Source organism: Pongo pygmaeus, chromosome 10 (assembly GCF_028885625.2).
Source record: "Pongo pygmaeus isolate AG05252 chromosome 10, NHGRI_mPonPyg2-v2.0_pri, whole genome shotgun sequence".
In the NCBI taxonomy this organism is placed as follows: Eukaryota; Metazoa; Chordata; class Mammalia; order Primates; family Hominidae; genus Pongo; species Pongo pygmaeus.
In genome coordinates, this window is record NC_072383.2 from 19,174,181 (window position 1) to 19,194,194 (window position 20,014).

At 37.0% G+C, this 20,014-nt stretch overlaps 1 protein-coding gene and 1 pseudogene across 18 annotated transcripts in view; one reads left to right on the forward strand and one right to left on the reverse strand.

Moving 5' to 3' along the window:
- Positions 1-4,087: 4,087 nt before the first annotated feature.
- Positions 4,088-20,014, reverse strand: part of PLCZ1 (phospholipase C zeta 1) — a 59,301-nt gene continuing 43,374 nt past the window's right edge. For 16 of the 18 annotated variants that reach the window (XM_054443271.1, XM_063672474.1, XM_054443272.1 and 13 more), the window contains 3 exons: positions 13,365-13,494; positions 9,427-9,576; positions 8,478-8,622 (listed from right to left, as the gene is read on the reverse strand). In XM_054443271.1, coding sequence (XP_054299246.1) covers positions 8,537-8,622; positions 9,427-9,576; positions 13,365-13,494 — 366 coding nt within the window. In that variant the 3' untranslated portion in view covers positions 8,478-8,536. Of the gene's footprint in view, positions 4,162-6,946; positions 7,329-8,477; positions 8,623-9,426; positions 9,577-13,364; positions 13,495-20,014 lie in introns of those variants that run through there. The other 2 variants (XR_008492838.1, XM_054443270.1) reach the window with 2 other exon arrangements.
- LOC129009757 (26S proteasome regulatory subunit 4-like) lies at positions 18,101-19,389 on the forward strand (annotated as a pseudogene).

A 20,014-nucleotide genomic window follows, 5' to 3' on the forward strand; every position in this document is an offset into this window, starting at 1 on the left:
ACTGCTTGAAGCTAGGCTGGTCTTTTGTTTGCTCTAACTAACACGATAGAGTGAAAGTGATGTTGTATGACTTCTGTAATGAGTTGAAAGTGGTATTGTATGACTTCCATGCTCAGGCCTCAACACACATTGCACCCTCTGCTCTTCTGCACTTAGAACGCTTCCACCAGCCTGTGAAGAACCCTGGGATGAAAGGTAACCTGGGGAGAGAGAGAAGACTAGCTGACTCAGCTATGTTAGCATTCAATTGAGGCTGCAGTCATGTGAGTGAAGCCATCTTGAAATATCTAGCCCCAGCCAACTCTGTAGATCAGCACTTCCAATGAGGGCAATAGTCTGTAACTACCCTATTCAATATGGTAGCTACTAGCCACAGACAGCTATTGATTGAATACCGGAAATGTGATTAATAATGTGACTAGAGAACAAAATTTTAAATTGTATTTAATTTTAATTTATTTAAATATAAATAGTCAAATTGGACAGAGCTGGTCTAGATGGCTACAGTCACATGAGTAAACTCTCCTCCTCTCTCTCCCACCTGGTAAAACCAGCAAATCAGCTTAGTCCAGCCAAATTGTAGTCTCATAAACAAATCAATGGCTGTTTCAAGCCACTCTGTTTTGGGGAAAGTTTTATGACCATTATAGAAGTCTAGGTACGTTGAAACTACACCAACAGATCTTCACATGGATGCAGATAAAAGAGAATATTGATACACTGCTGGTGGGAATGTAAATTAGTACAACCTCTATGGAAAAAAGTATGGGTATTTATCACAGAACTAAAAGCAGAACAACCATTCAACTCTGCAATTCCACCACTAGGTATCCACCCAAAGGAAAAGAAATCACATCAAAAACATACCTGCACCTGTATGTTTGTCACTGCACTATTCACAATAACAAAGTCATGGAACCAAGCTAAGTGCTCATCAATGGTTGATTGGGTAAAGAAAATGTGATATATATACACCATGGAATACTACATAGCCACGAAAAAGAATAAAATTATATCTTTTGCAGCAACATGAATGGAGCTGGAGGCCATTATTTTAAGTGAAATAGCTCAGAAGAATCAAATACCACATGTTCTCACTTATAAGAGGGAGCTAAACAGTAAGTACAAATGAACAGATGGGGAAATAATAGACACTAGGGACTCAAAAAGGGAAGGGTGGGAGGAGGGTGAGGTTTGAGATTTTACTTTTTGGGTACGATGTTAACTATTGAAATGACAGGCATATTAGAAACTCAGACATCACATCACAATTATATATCAATGTAACAAACCTGCACATATACCTTCTGAATCTATTAAAAAAAATACGTTTTGAAAGAAAGGAAAAAAAATTATACCATCAACACGAGTTAATAGACCTGTGTCTTTCTCATTCTTCCTGCTTTGCATGGATATCCTTAGAATTTGCCATCTTGGGACCGTGACACAAGAGACAGCTAGAAAATGGACCCAAAACTGAATACATGGAATGGAAAAAACAAGAGAAAGCAACCAGGTCCTAATCATGTTGTTTGACCTTTGGGTCAAGCCTCTTTTGAGGCCAGATTTACCTGTTCTCTTTAGCAATATGAGCTAATAAATGTCTATATTTGCTTAAACCACCAAGCCAGGTTCACTGTACTTTGTAACTGAAAGAATCCAATACAGTCCATGTTCCATAGTCAGCTTTTTTGCAGATGTCCCTTGAGCAGCCTGAGATCAGTCTCAGTATGTCGACCCCTTGCTTCTTCAGTGAAAATGTATGCATTTGCCTTGGTAGTATCCCACTGAGAGCTCTCAACCACCTGAGGACTCTGTTCTTTCCTGTTATCACTTACATATATGGTAGTTGTGTTCATTTTGTAGTTAGGTGTCTAAGAAGAGAGTGTATTTCTTACTCTCTGACTCTGATGTAGACTACAAAGAATAATCAGTCTAGCAAGATTAAAGTAGAAAAATAAGCAGGACTATAGTATAAGCGTTACTATAAATGTAATGAATTATTACTAACTTACCTGCCCACTAACTATTCCTGATGTCTTACCTTTCTCTCTTCAGCAAAGTCCTAAAAGGTAATAGATGTTAGAAAAACTAGAAGGTCAGAAGGGACAGTTTATGCTAGGAAGAGGTCTGAAATGGAAACACACATATAAGATTGATCACAGCTATGTAAAATAATAATAACAGGAAGACCTATGCATTCATCATTTGTATAAAACTTCAGATTCCCGAAGATTGTAAAAGCAAAACTGTTTTTCTTATTCCCCAAAACATCTGGTTCAAAACACTTTGTTGCTTACTGAACAGATATTTGTCATAAATCACCATGAACAATATAAAGATGAATGAGAGTGATTTTTTCCCAAAAGGAAAATAAAAGGTACCAGGGAAGAAGGCTCTGTCTCTCCAGAAAGTTTGATGTAGAAAAGGGAAGTCTGTATCAGGGCTTTGGCTGAACACAAGATACTGTCATATTCCAACAGCAGATCCTGGTCAGGCTGCTTGCCACAATATGATACACAAATATGTGAGCACTTTAAATCCAGAGAGCAAAATCTAAACCAGCATATGAATTGAGGAAAGATGGTGAGCAAGACAGTTTCTAGAAAGCTAAGCCAGGCACACAACATAGGCTGAATCAGCACCGTGCAATCAAACTGGTAATGAATAGAGGCAAGGCTAGTTGTTTTCAGTCCTGACCACTGATTGGAACAGTGGTTCTCAAATTTGAGCATGCATCTGAATCACATAGAGGGCTGGTTAGAAGGCAGACTGCTTGGCCACACCTTCTGAGTTTCCAATTCAGGAGGTCTGGGGTGGAGCCTGTGAATTTTCTTCTCTTAAAATGTCCCCTGATGCTGTTGTCACTGGCCTGAGGACCTAAAGCAATGCTTTAAGAGCACTGCTTTAGAATAACCTAAAGAATTTTCAAAAATCACAATGCTCAAGCGGAATGCCACACCAATTTCATCAGAATCTCTTAAAAAGGAGCAGAGACATCAGTATTTTTAAAATGTTCTATATGTTTCCAGTGTTCAGATAAAGTTAAGAACAACTGGTCTACATTTAAAACAAAAATAATTATTTGTGTTTTCTAGACATGTAGATAGATCTAAAAAATATAAGCATAAATTTATCCTTTCATTTTGGTTTTAAAATTGTACTTTAATAATTTGTCATAAAACACGTGATATTTATGTGTGAGCATGTGTATCCATATGCATGTGTGTTTGTGTATGTGGTGTGTTTGTGTGTGTGTGGGCGCACACAAATGTATTTCAATCAAGAGAGTATGTTAATTAGCATAAAGAATATGAGAAATATAACTCTCATTGGTTAAATGAATGACATTGTGGATATGTGGATTTGCTATAAATATTATGCAAACAACTGTATACAAGTTTCTAGCAAGCCCAGCTGTCCGCAGAGTCTAGAACAGTGCTTTACACCTCCTATTCATTCAATTCTGTTTCCCCCACTTAGGGAGGCTTCTGTCACCTGATCCAATTAGAGGTCTGGCTAATACTGCTGTTAGAACACATATTGTCACATCTGAGCCAAATAAACATTTCATGCATCACTTACACAAGTTATTGGTCAGCATGCTCAAAAGAAAGCCAGAATTATGCTATTTTTCTTTTCAGGATTTGAATTTCTTCAACTTTTTTGAGATATAGTTGAAGTTAACAAAGCTTCACATGTTTGAAGTATACAATTTGATTCGTTTTGACATAGGCATACCCCATTCAACCATAATGATAATTGAGATAAACATTTCCATCAGTGCCAAAAATTTCTTGTGGCTCCTTTTAAACCATCCCTCTTTCCATCCCTAACCCCATTCACTGATTTTTCTTTCTGTTACTACAGAAATTTAATTTGCATTTTTTGCTCTTTTGAATAAATGGAACCACACAGTACATACTACTTTTTGCCTACATTCATTCATTTTAATAATTTTGATTCACTGGTATTAATGCATGTATGAATAGTCTATTCCTTTATTAAATAGTATTGGATATAACATCATTTTTTATCTATTCACCTGTTCATGAACAGTTGGGTTGTTTCCAGTTTGGGGTTATTATAAAAAATCCTTCTATAAACAGTCATGGAAAGCCTTTGTGTGGACATGTGTTTTCATTTCCCTTGAGTAAATACCTAGGACCAAAAAGGCTGAGTTATATGGTACAGATGTACTTGACTTTGTAAGAAATGGTCAAACTGTTTTCACAGTGATTGTCCCACTTTACATTCCCACTAGCAGTGAATGAGTTCAGTTCTCCACATCCACCCCAACATTTAGTATGGTCATTTATGTTCTATTTTAGCAATACTAATGATAACTGATTATAGTGCTAAGTTGCCTTTCTCTGATGATGAATGGCATTGAGCCTCTTTTCATATGCTTATTGATCATTCACATATTTCCTTTTGGCAAGTGCCTGTTGACCATTTTTCTTATTGGGTTGTCATTATTAAGTTGTAAGTATTTTTCATATATTCTGGATATAAGTCCTTTGATATATATATATATCTTACCTTATCATTTTCATTATGGTATATTCAAAAGGCAGAAGTTCTTTTTAAAAAAATTTTTGATGAAATCAACTCTATCATTTATTTTATGCCTCATGCATTTAATGTTTCAAGAAAACTTTGCTTATCCCAAGACTACAAAGATATTCAATCTGCTTTCTTCTAGAAGTTTCATAACTTTAGCTTTTTCATTTAGGTTTATGACCCATTTTGAGTTAATTTTTGTGTATTGTGCATTAAGTGACAACATTCATTTTTTCCAGATGGCCCTAAATTAATAACCCTGGTTCTGTCATTTACTGTAAACCATAGGCAATGTTTATAATGCCTGTAAACATTGCCTCAATATTTCTGAGCCTGTGTCATTAACAATACAATGTAAGACTGCCACAAGGATTAAGATTAATTTTTATTAATATTAGGCACACATTAGGCCCTGGCTAACATTGCAGATATTGTGATTAATACATTAGAAAAAAGACTGCCCTGCGAGAAGAATGGAAAAGATGACTGAAAGTGTGAAAGTTAAATTATGTACACATGGAAAGTAGAAAAAGGGCACTTATCCCTGAAAACAGGTACATTATTAAGGCATTTAACACCAACTCCCAGGTGTGCTGAGCTGTTATGTAAGCATAGAAGATACATAAAAGAAAAATCTATCTCTTCATCGGTTCAAATCCACTTCAATTCAACCCTTCAGTGTTTGGAATGAGTTTCCAGTGGCTGGTAGAAGTAACTTAACTATGAATCCTATAGAATGCTCAAATTTTATGGCCTAAGAATTTAGAATGCATCATAAGAACCCTTTGTTGGTACACATATTTCCAGTGTGTTATTACTTTGAAAGTAATATAATTAAACAGATGTTTTTGCGGTACTGAGAATAAAGGGATACTAACAACTCTTGAAAAATGAAATCCAGTCCATATAGCCCCCAGTAAAATGTCCATTGTTCAACCCCATAAACATTTCACTCAAAAGGGATTCCATTCTCTCTGCACTAACCAACAGCACAAGCTTCTTCCTAGTGTGGCTCCCAAATCTCCTGAGATTTGCACAAAGATTTTGACTAGAACTCCTAGAGGCTCTGTTTAAGGGACATGTTTTACATCCCTCAAGACACTCCCTTATATCCAACATTTAAAATGGAGACCTTCTTTCTACAGCTACAGGGAAGCTTCCTCACACCTCTTTCAGAGACAGGGCAACTTTACTCTTTAGCAACCAGCCTGTTGTTTACCTCCAGCGACCATCATTTCCCAGACAAAAGTCCAGATAAGTCTGGGTAGAGAGACTGTACTCATTTTCTATTTGAGACCCTAACCAACCACAACCAGAAAAAAAATAAACCCTCAAAATTAACAACATAATTAAACTTCTCTGTAACACGTATAAGTACAAGATAATGCAAGAAGTCAGAATTTGTCCAGCCAAAGACCACCAGGAACACACAGTTGCATCTTTTGCTCACTACAAAAGGAGACACAAGATGGGAAGCCATAGGGCATCTCAGTAAGAGGGCATTAGAAAGGACTCACTATTGGATTTGGGCTTGGATTAAATGATTTGAGGGAGATTTCAAAAAAGTAGAGTTCTCCTCTGTATTTGGATGTTGTCAAGAACAGGGGTCAATTCTATGATTGGAGTAAATCTTATCTAGAAGATGAGAGGAGTAAATCAAGGCTAAAGCGATACTTGGTAATAAATTAATAGTCATTTAGGTCAGCCAGGATAGGGGAGTGTGTAGCATTATTGTGTTTGGACGATATTCATGTTTTTGCCGTGCGTTTAGTCATGATTCCGGAATGTTCTTGTCTTTGTCTTGTTCCGTCATGGTACAGAGTGGCTGTGTCCGGGTTGATGCTCTGTGAAACTGTTTATGTTCAACATGGAAACACCACAGTTTAGCTGTGAGCTCCACGGCAGCTCCTAGCAAGACTAAAGTCTGGCTGATAGTACAAAGTTGGTTCCTAACTGTCATTATCAGTTGTAAAGAAGCAGAAGTCAGGGAATATAACCTAATCTAGCAGAACACGGATGGCTTCCCTGAGGAACTGATTTTTAAACTAAGACTTTAAAGTTTAAAAAATCTTCTGTTGCCACAGTCTCAAGGGTTCATTTAGCCTTTTCCGATGTTTTCTTCCATTTACCAACACAATTTTTTCTTGTAAATGAATTGTACCTAAAAAGCATGAATCAAATCTGTCTTCTCACAACATTCCCAACCTATTCTAAATGTGAGAACATTCCCTGACTCTGGAGTTTTACATGAATAAAATCTGTTAATAGTTCTTGTGAGAAAATTCTAATCAAAATTCTAGTTCAATACATAGGGACATTAAATGATAAATAATGCAAATTTTAAAAAGGAACCAAAAATGTTTCAAGACATCACAAGATTCTTGAACAAGAAAATAATTTAATATTTCTCTCAAAGTCCGTATTCCTAATATAGAGTGGAATATTTCAAAATGAACAATTTGGTGTTCAAAATTAGTGAGATAAGTTTGGTACCTAAAGAAAAGCAGAGAAAACAAAATATATCCTTTTTCTCTCTCGTTTCAAAGCTTGATGGTATAAATGAGAAATAGAAGTTTATTCCACTGCAGAATTAATGAACTCTCTTGTAAAACTCACTTGATTAAAGCCTTTAAATTTCATGGAATTCCAGATCTTCAAAAGGCCTTAGGAGATTAGGGAAGGGTAAAGCCTTGGGTCAATGGGCTGAAACTCCCTCCTGCTGTCATGCTGAACAGTAGATGATTTAAATAAGATCCATTCATTATCTGGCAAAACAGAAGCATCTTTCTAAGAATTGGCTGTGCATCCCTACTGGGAAGGGTGTGCACTGATCTTAAATCCAACAGCCCTTGAGGTGGAAACTGGAAGATTGTGCACTTAGTAACCACATCCATTTCTTACAACCTATGTCTTGCGAATTTGAATTCTCAGTGATATGTTTATTTTAAACATTTAGTACTGACAGTAAACCATGATAATAGTAAAACATGCTAGTTGGGTTATATTTTCTGGTCATAAAGATATCATGTGTTAGTACACATCCCAAACATTTTGTTATTTTAGTTATTAGTTAGGATTCAATTGCAAAAGTACCTATTAAAGGTCCCTGACTTTGTCAAACTTTGTGCTGGGTGCTTTCACATCACTACCATGCAACAATGTGGTAGAATTAGCATTAATATCAGTGGTTCCATATTCTTCTACATGGCATTTAATAAAGCAAAGTTCTGCTGTTGGTAAGAAGTCCAGCAGATGAGATAGCACAGGAATCTCATCTTTGACCACGAAACCATCTTGAAAGTATATTTAGTATAGATTCAGAAACATTGCAAATTAATTTAAGATCTAAGCATGTAAGTCCACACAGTAGATCTCTTTTATAGATACGGAGTCTGAATACAGTCTGCATGCAAATCAATTTTATACACACTCATAAAAATGGCTGTCTAATTACAGGGTACCAACTCCAGTGCACAGCATCTAAGAACTAGCATAAGAATGCAGGGGCTAATTACTCTCCAGGATATGAAAAGGCTCAGAGGGCCTGGCAATCTAATTCCTTCCCACAAAAATACACAGTAGTGGGTGTCTAGAAGTTAAAACACTCTTAGATTTCACATTTCTTTTATACTGCTAAATATTTGCCAATGTATCTTTTATAATTAGATGTATTTCAAAAGCTTATAAATTCTAGTAATTAAAAATGATACAAGCCAGTTGAAAACAACTCAGCAGCAGAAGGGAAGGAGAAATCAGCTAACAAGAACGCCATGCTGGGTTAGGACCCTCTGAAGTTTCTATTTTCTTTTCTTCTACTGATTTATTTTTGTATATTTTTAAGTGAATGGGCTCAATACTTCTATTTGTATGAGTAATTATTTTTCTTTATGTTTAAAAAAGAAAACATATAAACATTCATTTTGGATGTTTTATTGGGATGCATAGCTAATGATATGTCGTTTATCATTAGCTGTTATCTGACGTACCAAACATAAACAAACAGTGAAGCAGGCTCAAGGCTCTCACCCATTCTGGAAAACAGAGGAACACGACGATAACCTGCAAAAGGAATTATCTAATTAGACCAATAACCAATTAATCAGTGGTGTCTCCAATAGCCTTGCTGAGAAACAAGAGCTCTTTACTAAGCATACATTAAAAACCATGACTATAGAGTTATATTGCCATCTGGCATATTAATCTTCCACAAAAATTAAATATTTGCGTTTTCTATTCTGACTTCCTAACTGCCCAAAACTGAACACACAGCTCATACTTCTCCTTCCACAAAACGCTGCATGATCCAAAATTAGCCACCACCCTTCTGCTTCAGGAAGACCCTGTTTCCTAGGCACATCTCAGATGCTGTTAGAAAAGTAAGCATATTGAGACAAGGTAATTGGGAGCACAGTGTAAATCACCCTGGAAAGATGACTGTGCAACATAAAGGCAGTCAGCCCTGAAAAGGGGTCAGGAAAGGATAATCTCAGGCTCCCAATCTCTTCTCCTCAGGCAGGAAGAATGAGTCACTGCTTCTCCCTTCTGGTTGCCACCCATCATCATTTCTTTATGGTAGTCATGACTACTCTTCACTGAAACAGAAGAACTATGATGCATGTAAAGAAATGCTTATACATGCCAAGTTTGTCTAATTAGCCTTCCTGTCAGTCCCACACCCCCACCCCACCTTCCACATGAGAACACATTTTTATAATTCCACAGAGAAAAAATATGTGTCAATACATAAAATTTCCTTTATATCCTACTTTATGATAGAGCTATTTGGTATGTCAAAATGTGCCTTTGATAGGCACAATTTATATTTAAATGCTGGTACAATCATCTAACTTTTAGGGACATTACCTTTGTTCATGCATAGAAGTGGCAAAGTATATTGCCCAAGAAATTCATTTCCTGCTATTAAACCTTGACTTTCAACAACAAAACGTATCAATGCCAATTCTGGGACATGAATAATAAATGTGAATGTTTCATTCCATCTTGGACTAAAAGCTGAAATATAAAAAAAAAAGATACAAAGAATAATAGATACCATATCTAGGAAAAAATAGATTACACTTGTTCTCCAAACTATTTCTTTTCATCCCTTTAACAATAATAATATCTTGTGTTTAGAGCACATAGGTTTTTAACATACTCAGTGTGAGAGGAATAATAACCAGACAATATTGAGTGTTTACTATTGCTGGGCAATGTTCTAAGAATAGATCAACTCAATTAATCCTGATAACCACCCCATCAGGGTGGGATGTGAAAACTGAGCCACAAAGATGTTACATAATTTCCTAAGGTTTCACATATGTGGTCATTAAGTGGCAGATCAGGAATTCAAAAACAGGGAGTCTGACTTCAGAGCAAAAGCTTTTAATCATTATGCAATATGACTGCTGTACTTAGGCAATTCTTTAGCAAATAAATTGAGAAATGAAGAAAATTAAGTAACATCATTTTTCTATACTAAGTCCTTGATATGGTTAAGCTTTGTGCCCCCACCCAAATCTCATCTTGAATTGTAATCCCCAGCTGTTTAGGAAGACACCTGGTGGAAAGTGACTGGATTATAGGGGGCTGTTCTCATGATAGTGAGTGAGTACTCATGAGATCTGATGGTTTTATAAGGCAGTTTTCCCCACTCTTACTAGCAATCTCCTGCTGCCACATGAAAAGGTCCAAATTTGTTTCCCCTTCACCTTCCACCATGATTAAGTTTCCTGAGGCCTCCCCAGCCATGGGGAACTGTGAGTCAATTAAACCTCTTTCCTTTGTAAGTTATCCAGTCTCGGGTAGTATCTTTAGAGCAATGTGAAAATGGACTAATACAGTCTTAGTATAGGAAGAGTTCCATACATAGTTGTTAGACTGAAAGCTAGATAGCAAACTAAAGCCAACTCTTGATCCTTCTTTAGACTAAGTGCTCCTTTCAAAGTCCAAAGTTGATGAATTTCAATCTCTAGGAAAATAAATCATCCCAAACAACCAATTTCTGCCAAGCAAGAAATCCACATTGTGTCACAGTATCACCCAAATCATCCAAAAAGTAAAGCGTAATTTAACAGAATCAAGAAATTCACATCCAGATTAAATATAAATTCTACTTAATACAGACTCAAAGGTTTGGAGAAGAATTATGTGTATTATTTTTCATTTACAAAGACAATGCTACACTTAATATGTCAATAGTTTTTGTTCTTTGACTTACATTTCCAGAAGCATTGATGAATTTCTAATTATACTATATCTATGTTTTCTATGGTGCACCTGTGGTCACAAGAGCACATTTACCACATAGCAATCCAGGGTGCAGTCTATGCCCACAGAAATAGTAAACTAATTGGCTCATGCTGGAATAATGATCATATTACCTTGACCTAAGAAGAGAAATAATTTCATGGGGTACAGAGGCAGGTTTAGAGCCAATTCTTTATAGATACTGCAAAACATCTGCAGAAATGTTTATACTGATTTCTTCTTCCTCCAATCCTACTTCATTACACATGTGCCTCTGCCTCCCTTCCATCCTCCTCCTGTATCTCTCTCTGTCACACACACATGCACACACACACACACACACAATAATATGGATTAATTATAAGAGAAAGCCCTCACTTTTAGTTGTCAACATAGAAAAAAAGTAAACCAGGATACTAAATTTGATAGTGATGAAAATAGTTCTCCCAGACATGACCAAAACTGAAGAATTACTTCCACATTCTATCCAAATGTTATCCTTTTCCTCCCAGACTCTCATGTCTAGCTAAATCATCTTAAAATTCTTCTTGTCCAGCCATCTGGATGTTGACTTCTGCGCAGTGTTTCTCACTTGCATCCCCCATTCCTTTCCTACTGCCATAGCCTCCTTTATACCATGACTTTTATATCCTCTAACCACTGAAATTTTATCCTGACTCTACTTTGTATTTCTCATTTCCCTCTCATATACTTCTTCTCAACTCTGCAGGAAAAAACCTAACCTCAACTCTGTTAAAGTTATAGCCCTATTTAAAATCTGAATTTTATTCATTTTCTAGAAAAAAGAAAGTTCCTGACACCTTAGCATGGCTTTTGAGATTTTCCATGACCCTCCCTAAATAACTTTCTCATTTTATCTCTCACTAATCTTTCTTAAGCACCCTATATTCCACCCATCTTGAGTTTCTTGGCTTTTCTCTAGCATGTTTAAATTATGTTTTCTTCATATTTTAGGACTAGTGTTCTGTCTCTGGTATGTTTAACTTGTATTTTCTTCATATTTTAAGACTTATATTATGGCTTCTGCCTTAAATGTCCTTGTCCCCCATCTCTAAAAAATTCTACTCATTCTCCAAGAACCATCTCCAAAAGTGCCCCTTTCCAGTACAAATCTTTGTACTCTCCTTGAAGCACAAATTACTCTAAATCATAATTATTTTACTTATAGCATCATCTTTCACACTGAACTATAAACTATCTATAGAAGAGTTAGGTAAGAATTCATTTAATAAACAGATTTTAAGTCTTTTACTGCTTAGCACAAGGCTTTTAGCATAGCAGAGGCTCAGTAATGTTTGATGAACCAAATTGAATTTCTGCAAGGATATTCCCATAAAATCCAAGGATGTAATACAAATTCTAGAATCATAGTATTATAAGGGGTGCATTGAATAAATTAAGTTTCTAAGCATTTTGTGATGAAGATTCAAGTAGAGGATGGAGGGAACAAGTGATAGATTATTATAAGCTTTGTGACGTCAGCAGTTACTATCTCTGGACACAGCCATAGCAATGTGCCTTCAACTCTAAAGGGTGTCAAATGAGGCAGGAAGCCATCATCAATATCCCTTCCCATTGATAACATAGGATAAGGCAATAAAATCTTCCCAAATCTTTTTCTATGACTTTCGCTCTAGAAGCCACACTGGAAGTATTCAGGGGAGTGCAAAGGAGGCAGACTATGGACATTGTTAGAAATTATTATCCAAGAAGAAAAGGAAAAAGAAAACTGTGCCTGCTACTCTGTCAGTGCCATTTGGCCTGGAGCATATTTCTAGACTCTGGAATGAAGTCCACTTTGCTTTGAGAATATCCCTTGAAGAAGATTCCAGACTCAAGAATCAGTTCCAATGTCTCCTTCAAGGTGACCCTGACTAGGGATCAATCCCAGGAACCCATCCTTTTCTAATTTCCTTAATCATTTCAACCTCAGAGAAGAAATGGCAATGCCAGTACTATACTGTGTAAGATGTCATAGCATGCCAGAATGATGAAAATCTTACCAGAGTTATTTCCCTTAATTCTTCACTCCCCTTACGGCAAAAATGACTGAATTATCCAAAAATTCTATCAGTAGGCTTCTATGGCATCCTTAGCCTGATTCAGAAGCCATAGACTTTTAATCTAAAATAATTCAAATAATTAATTATAAAAATATATAATACGCTGTGTCTAAAATCACAAATTTTTGATTTAACACAAAGGCTAGAAGCTAAGTAGATTTGAGGCTGTTAAAATGCCTTCTTAATTCAGTGATATGAGGGAAAACATAAAAAGGAGGTAAATTTTTTTTAAGCAATAATTTTGCAGGTCAGATACATTTCTGTATTCATAACCAGAAAATACAGCCAAACAACCTAATCATTATAAAAATGTTTTTGCTGCATATAACATTTTGCTAATTTTGGACATAATGGAAAACCCTTGTCTTATGAATAATAAATCTGTATAAAAATTTTATCAACATATAATTTGTAAGCTTTCCAACAAGAAGTCTAATGGAAGTTCAATAAGGTATATTAGGAGCTCACCATTTTTTTTAATTACACGAGTCTGCTGCTTCATTTGATCATTTGGAACACCAAAAACTTCTATAATTACTAATGAATCACCTTTGTTAGATGATGAGTGAGTAAGAGGCAACTGGATACCACTGATGAGCTGCACAAATATATACGAATATAAGAATTTAGCAAGATATTAAGTTATATTGCCATTTATTTCAAAATTAAATTATGTATTACAAAAAGTTGATGGACTCTAAGTCAGTTCCCACAAAGATTGAAAGCGGAATATAATACAAATTTTAAAATTTAAGTCTTTTATCCTCAGTTATCAATAGATAAACACCAAGAATATGTACAAAATTATAATGAAATCCATAATGTCCACAATTTTTGATGTATTAACATATTTTTGTTTTAAAATCATTTGCTGTGATCACATTTTAGGGAATTCAGGTCGAGTTCTCTGATAACATGTACTATTTTTGAATTCATATATATATATATATGCTGGAAAAAGTTAAAAGCAATATAAATATTACTTTTTAAAAAATGTACCATTTAACTTCCCATGATAGCATTTTTCTGAGTTTGACAAAATCAGTTATTTCATATGTATATTAGGGACTGGGTATCAAAAAAATCTTAACAAAGTAATTAATAATAATTGTATTTAAACTTTTATTTGCCAAGCTAATTGTTGAAGCAAAAATGTGTTATAATTTAAGGAACAAAATGAGCATACAACAAAACTATATTTGAAATGTACTAACTTAGGCTAAGAGATAGAAGATTTAAGCCTTAAAATGCAGTTATAAAAATTGAGGCATAATTCCAACTTCTGAAGTTTACATAAGGAGAAACAAATATATAATTAAGTTTGATTATAAAGGAATAAAGGAAGGAAAAGAGGGAAGGAAGGAGGGAGAGAAGGAGGAGAAGAGAAAAGAAAGGAAAAGAAAAAACACCAATGTGTAATTTTTCACATTGTAAATCTGTAATTTTCCACAGATTACGGCATTAGCTAGAAGCCAGTATGACTGTGCAACTGTTTAGCAATCAGTATGGAATGGGCATCAGCATAATTAGACATCAAAGTAATTAGAAAGAACAATGACCATAAACATATAGTACACTGGTCCCAGTGCCACTACAGACCCGCTAAATATCACTCTGCAGGTAATAGACCCTTCCCAAAATGGAGTAGGTTCAGCTTGGTGTACCTCATTCCAGAAAGAAAAAAAAAAATTATCTAATTTTGAAAAACATAATTGAATATGAAAACTGAATGAGAATTTAGGGCAAGCTTGTCCAACCTGCGGGCCACATGTGGCCCATGGTGGCTTTGAATGAGACCCAACACAAATTCGTAAACTTTCTTAAAACATTATGAGATTTTTTTCTGCATTTTTAAAAGCTCATCAGCTATCATTAGTGTTAGTGTATTTTATCTGTGGCCCAAGATAATTCCTCTTCTTCCAACGTGGCCCAGGGAAGCCAAAAGATTGGACACCCCTTGTTTAGTGAGTATTGATCAAATAATTTGTAAATAAATTAACAAATTTGTTTGTACAGGAGCCAGTGCAGAGGAAGGGATGTCAAACAATAAGCCCTCAATGGTCAACTCTGTTGTTATCCATTGGCCTTACCCATAAGATTTTGGATTTAGAAAGCAGTCCTGTAGTTTTTATAAATTTGAAAATAACTGGCCTAGACCAAAACTCTCAGATTGCAGATGACAAAGAGTAAAGCAGCAATGTCAAATGCCTTCATCAAGAACCTAAGAAAGCTTATGGTAAAACTTGACCCTCTGATTCCCAAATCATGCCCTCTACTATCTGAGCAAGTCACAAAGTAATCACAAAACTCCCTAGAGTGATAGACGCAACAGAGAAAGACCCACATGGCCATGGCAGCAGCTTCCTGGAGAATCATTAACTCCCCATGCCACTTACACCCCAAAGAGACTCCTCAGAATACAAACGTGGCACTTGTGAGCATTTGTGCACACTAGCAGCCTTCCACCTTCACTTTCTCAATAAAAGAGCACATATGTTCTCTTTACTATTCGTAACAGGAAAAATAATGTATTTGTTCAATGAACCTAGATACATTGGGCATATACTTTGTGTCAGGCACAAATAAGGATGGAACAAAACACATCTGTTTTTTGTTTGTTTGTTTGTTTCTTTGAGATGAACTTTGGCTCTTGCTACCCAAGCTGGAGTGCAATGGCGCAACCTTGGCTCACTGCAACCTCTGCCTCCTGGATTCAAGTGATTCTTCTGCCTCAGCCTCCCAAGTAGCTGGGATTACAGTTGCATGCCACCACGCCCAGCTAAGTTTTTGTATGTTTAGTAGAAACAGGGTTTCACTATGTTAGCCAGGCTGGTCTTGAACTCTTGACCTCAGGTAATCTGCCCACCTCAGCCTCCCAAAGTGATGGGATTACAGATGTGAACCACCGTGCCCAGCCCACATCTCTTATCCCTAAGGAATCCTCAGACAAATGGAGAAGACAAGTTACAAGTAAATAAACAATTATAAAACCTTGTGATAAATGCCATAATATATGCATGCAGAGGGTGTTACGGAAAACAGCAAAGCTATGAAAAGAAGCACAGCTAACCCAGCCTAGGAAAATGCTTTCAAAAAGACATGATTCCTAAGTCTTGAAAACTGAGTCAAAATGAAATAGGCAGGTAAGGCTGAAAGAATGCTCTAGTCACAGGAAAAGCATATATAATTCGTGGAGGTGAGTCATGGTTAGAGAAGGATCCTAGTTCCATATGGTTGTAGAACAGGGTGAAAGGCTAGAAGTGGTGAGAGATAGGGCTAGGCAAGTAGGGCAAGGCCTGACTAAGATAATAGTCAAGAGACACAAATAAATATTATGTATGCATGATAATATTAGCACTGTAGCAAAATCTCTCTGGTCAACTTGTGGAGAATAGATATGGAGGACTGAGACAGGCTACCTGAAACTATCAGGAAGCCAAAGAAATAGACTTGATGACAGGTAGTAAATTCCTGCTACAGGACAGCAGCAAAATAGGTCAGATCAAGAGAATGGAGAAGGAAAACATTTAGGAATAGAATCAGCAGAATTTAACGTTGGTCTGGATGTGGGGACGTGAAGGAGATGTGGAAGATTAGAATGGTTCCCAATTTTCTAGTCTGAGCAGAGTGGAAGAATGGGGCCATTTGTTGACATTTAAATAAGAGCAGAAGTAGATTTGATTAGGAAGGGATGTTCAAGTTTTACTATTTTAAGTTTGACAGAATGGTGATTAAGGAGGTAAGGATGCTCAGTGAGCTAAAATATGCCTTTAGATTCCCAAAATGATGTCCAATTAAAGACTTGAGCATTGTTGGTGGTGAAACTATGAATGTTTATGTAACAGAACCCAAGGAGACTAGTTTGAGACAAGGTTTAAGGAAAGACTTTAGTTAACATAAATATCTTAAGGGAAGGCAGAGAAAGAGGAAGCCATAAATAAAAGTGACAATCACTTGGAAGGTAGGGGGTAAAAGGAGAGTCCAGTCCCAGAGCACGGAAGAGCAATGTGTGTAGAAATGGAAGGGATCTTCAAAGTGGCTGATTTGCCATTTCTTTTTACCAGATCAACCACAAGAAGGATGCCAACATTATAATAGCATTGTAAAGTGAAGTCAGTGGTTAATACTTTGCCAGACCTTGAAGGAGTATTAACAATCCAGTGCTGTAGGCAATTGCTGCCTATCCACTAAATGCTTCTACATCAGAGTCACAAACTCCTTAACAGACAATACAAAAGCCAGCTACATACTTCACAGGCACTCTTTCCTGCAATGGTCGGGATCTTTCTAGTCCTGTTCATCTTTACTATACTTTCCACATTAATTTCTGGAAAAAAGCTCTCAATCCTCCCATTCTCAGCTGAGATAAAGTGGCTAGGGCCTGAAATAGTCGTGGAGTGTAGTTTCCCAAATCCTGTGGTCTTACAATGGTAGAAAAAGGAGCTGAGCTAGGAAGAATCGCAGGAGAAGCACATTCTGGAGGCCCCAGCATTTCCTGCACTCTACCAGCCAGGTAATGGGGAGCAGGGGAGCGCTCAGCAGCTGGCAGAGCTTCACTAAGTAATGACATGCTGGCCAGGGACAGAAACATAAATACTACAAAATTCCAGGTAGGATCTGAGATGGTTTATACAGTTCTAGGAGTAACTAGTTAAATAGAAAGAGGGACCAATGAAACCATACCCACTCTATTGATTTGCAAACAACAGGTACAGTTATAGCCTAAAATAGAATTGCTCATAAGTAAGTGAAGAGAAAAAGCAACTAGAGGTTTTTCAAAAGATTTGGTGACATTTTAAAAAGAAAATAAATATAGCACTTAGGTTATAGAGGAAAAAGAAAGATGTTTTGAAAAGTCTTTACTAATGGAAACAAATATTAGACAACTGCTTTTATGCTCCATAAGGTTTTACAGGATGTGATAAAATAAAAGCTAAAATAATAAGACAAGAGTCTGGAGGAAGGGTGCTAGGTGGGATACAGACAGAAATAAAAAGGAGGCAATATGAGGTCAACCGCAATGGGGCAGGAGGACTAATTATGCAGGATAAAAAAATCATTTCTACATTAAAATCAGTAAAGAACAAAATCAAATACAGACTTTGAATCATCAACATAAAGAAAAAATGTTAAAAGCTCTCCCCGGCCAAGGCAAGATGGGCCAAGTCAGAGTGGTGGTCATGGTCCTGGAGGTGGCAAAAAGGATGACAAGTTCTAACAACTCAAGGACAAGAAAAAGAAATATGAACCTCCTGTACCAACTAGAGTGGGGAAAAAGAAGAAGAAAACAAAGGGACCAGATGCTGCCAGCAAACTGCCACTGGTGACACCTCACACTCAGTGCCCGTTAAAATTACTGAAGTTAGAGAGAATTAAAGACTATCTTCTCATGGAGGAAGAATTCATTAGAAATCAGGAACAAATGAAACCATTAGAAGAAAAGCAAGAGGAGGAAAGATCAAAAGTAGATGATCTGAGGGGGACCCCAATGTCAGTAGGAATCTTGGAAGAGATCATTGATGACAACCATGCCATCGTGTCTACATCTACGGGCTCAGAACACCACGTCAGCATTCTTTCATTTGTAGACAAGGATCTGCTGGAAACTGGCTGCTCAGTCAGGCTCAACCACAAGGTGCATACCATGATAGGGGTGCTGATGGATGACACGGATCCCCTGGTCACAGTGATGAAGGTGGAAAAGGCCCCCCAAGAGACCTTTGCAGATATTGGGGGGTTGGACAACCAAATTCAGGAAATTCAGGAATCTGTGGAGCTTCCTCTCACCCATCCTGAATATTATGAAGAGATGAGTATAAAGCCTCCTAAGGGGGTCATTCTCTATGGTCCACCTGGCACAGGTAAAACCTTGTTAGCCAAAGCAGTAGCAAACCAACCCTCAGCCACTTTCTTGAGAGTGGTTGGCTCTGAACTTATTCAGAAGTACCTAGGTGATGGGCCCAAACTCGGAAGGGAATTGTTTCGAGTTGCTGAAGAACATGCACCGTCCATCGTGTTTATTGATTAAATTGATGCCATTGGGACAAAAAGATATGACTCCAATTCTGGTGGTGAGAGAGAAATTCGGCGAACAATGTTGGAACTGCTGAACCAGTTGGATGGATTTGATTCTAGGGGAGATATGAAAGTTATCATGGTCGCAAACCGAATAGAAACTTTGGATCCAGCACTTATCAGACCAGGCCGCATTGACAGGAAGATTGAGTTCCCCCTGCCCGATGAAAAGACAAAGAAGTGCATCTTTCAGATTCACACAAGCAGGATGACGCTGGCTGATGATGTAACCCTGGACGACTTGATCATGGCTAAAGATGACCTCTCTGGTGTTGACATCAAGGCAATCTGTACAGAAGCTGGTCTGATGGCCTTAAGAGAATGCAGAATGAAAGTAACAAACGAAGACTTCAAAAAATCTAAAGAAAATGTTCTTTATAAGAAACAGGAAGACACCCCTGAGGGTCTGTATCTCTAGAGAACCACGGCTGCCATCAGGAAAATGGTTGAGCGATTTCTCAATCCCTGAAAGGGATGAGGCTGGGGGAGTTGCCCAGAGGAATCCCCGTTCCCATTGATTTTTATTAGCAAAACATCCTGTCTTTTGGAGTACAATGTGTAAGTGCCCACTGGGTGGCCTGTCTGTTGGTCACTGTGCAGCAGTCTGCTTCCCAATAAAGCGCGCTCTTTCACAAACAAACAAACAAAAAAGCTCTCCCAACATGCAGAGGAAAAGGGAATATGTTAAAGTTGACACAAATTAACAGACACAGAAGACAGATACTGGAGAAAGACATATGGATAATTTTTCTTTTTAAGTAATCAAATGATATTCACAGACATATGGGGGGAAAATATCCTGACCTACAAAAGCCTAATTGTGGAGACTGAGGAAAAGACAAGGGCTCCTAAAATTTCCAGGTAAAATTCATCAAAGGCAAGAAAAAGTAACATGCCCACAAGGTAATTAGTGGGCTGAACTGAGACCTGTATCTCACAATATTAAATGCCTAAATACAATGAAATCATATAGTAGAACTTTGAGAGGAGAAGGTTTTAGCCTCAACATGTCTATTCACAGGGAGATAATCATTCATGTAAAA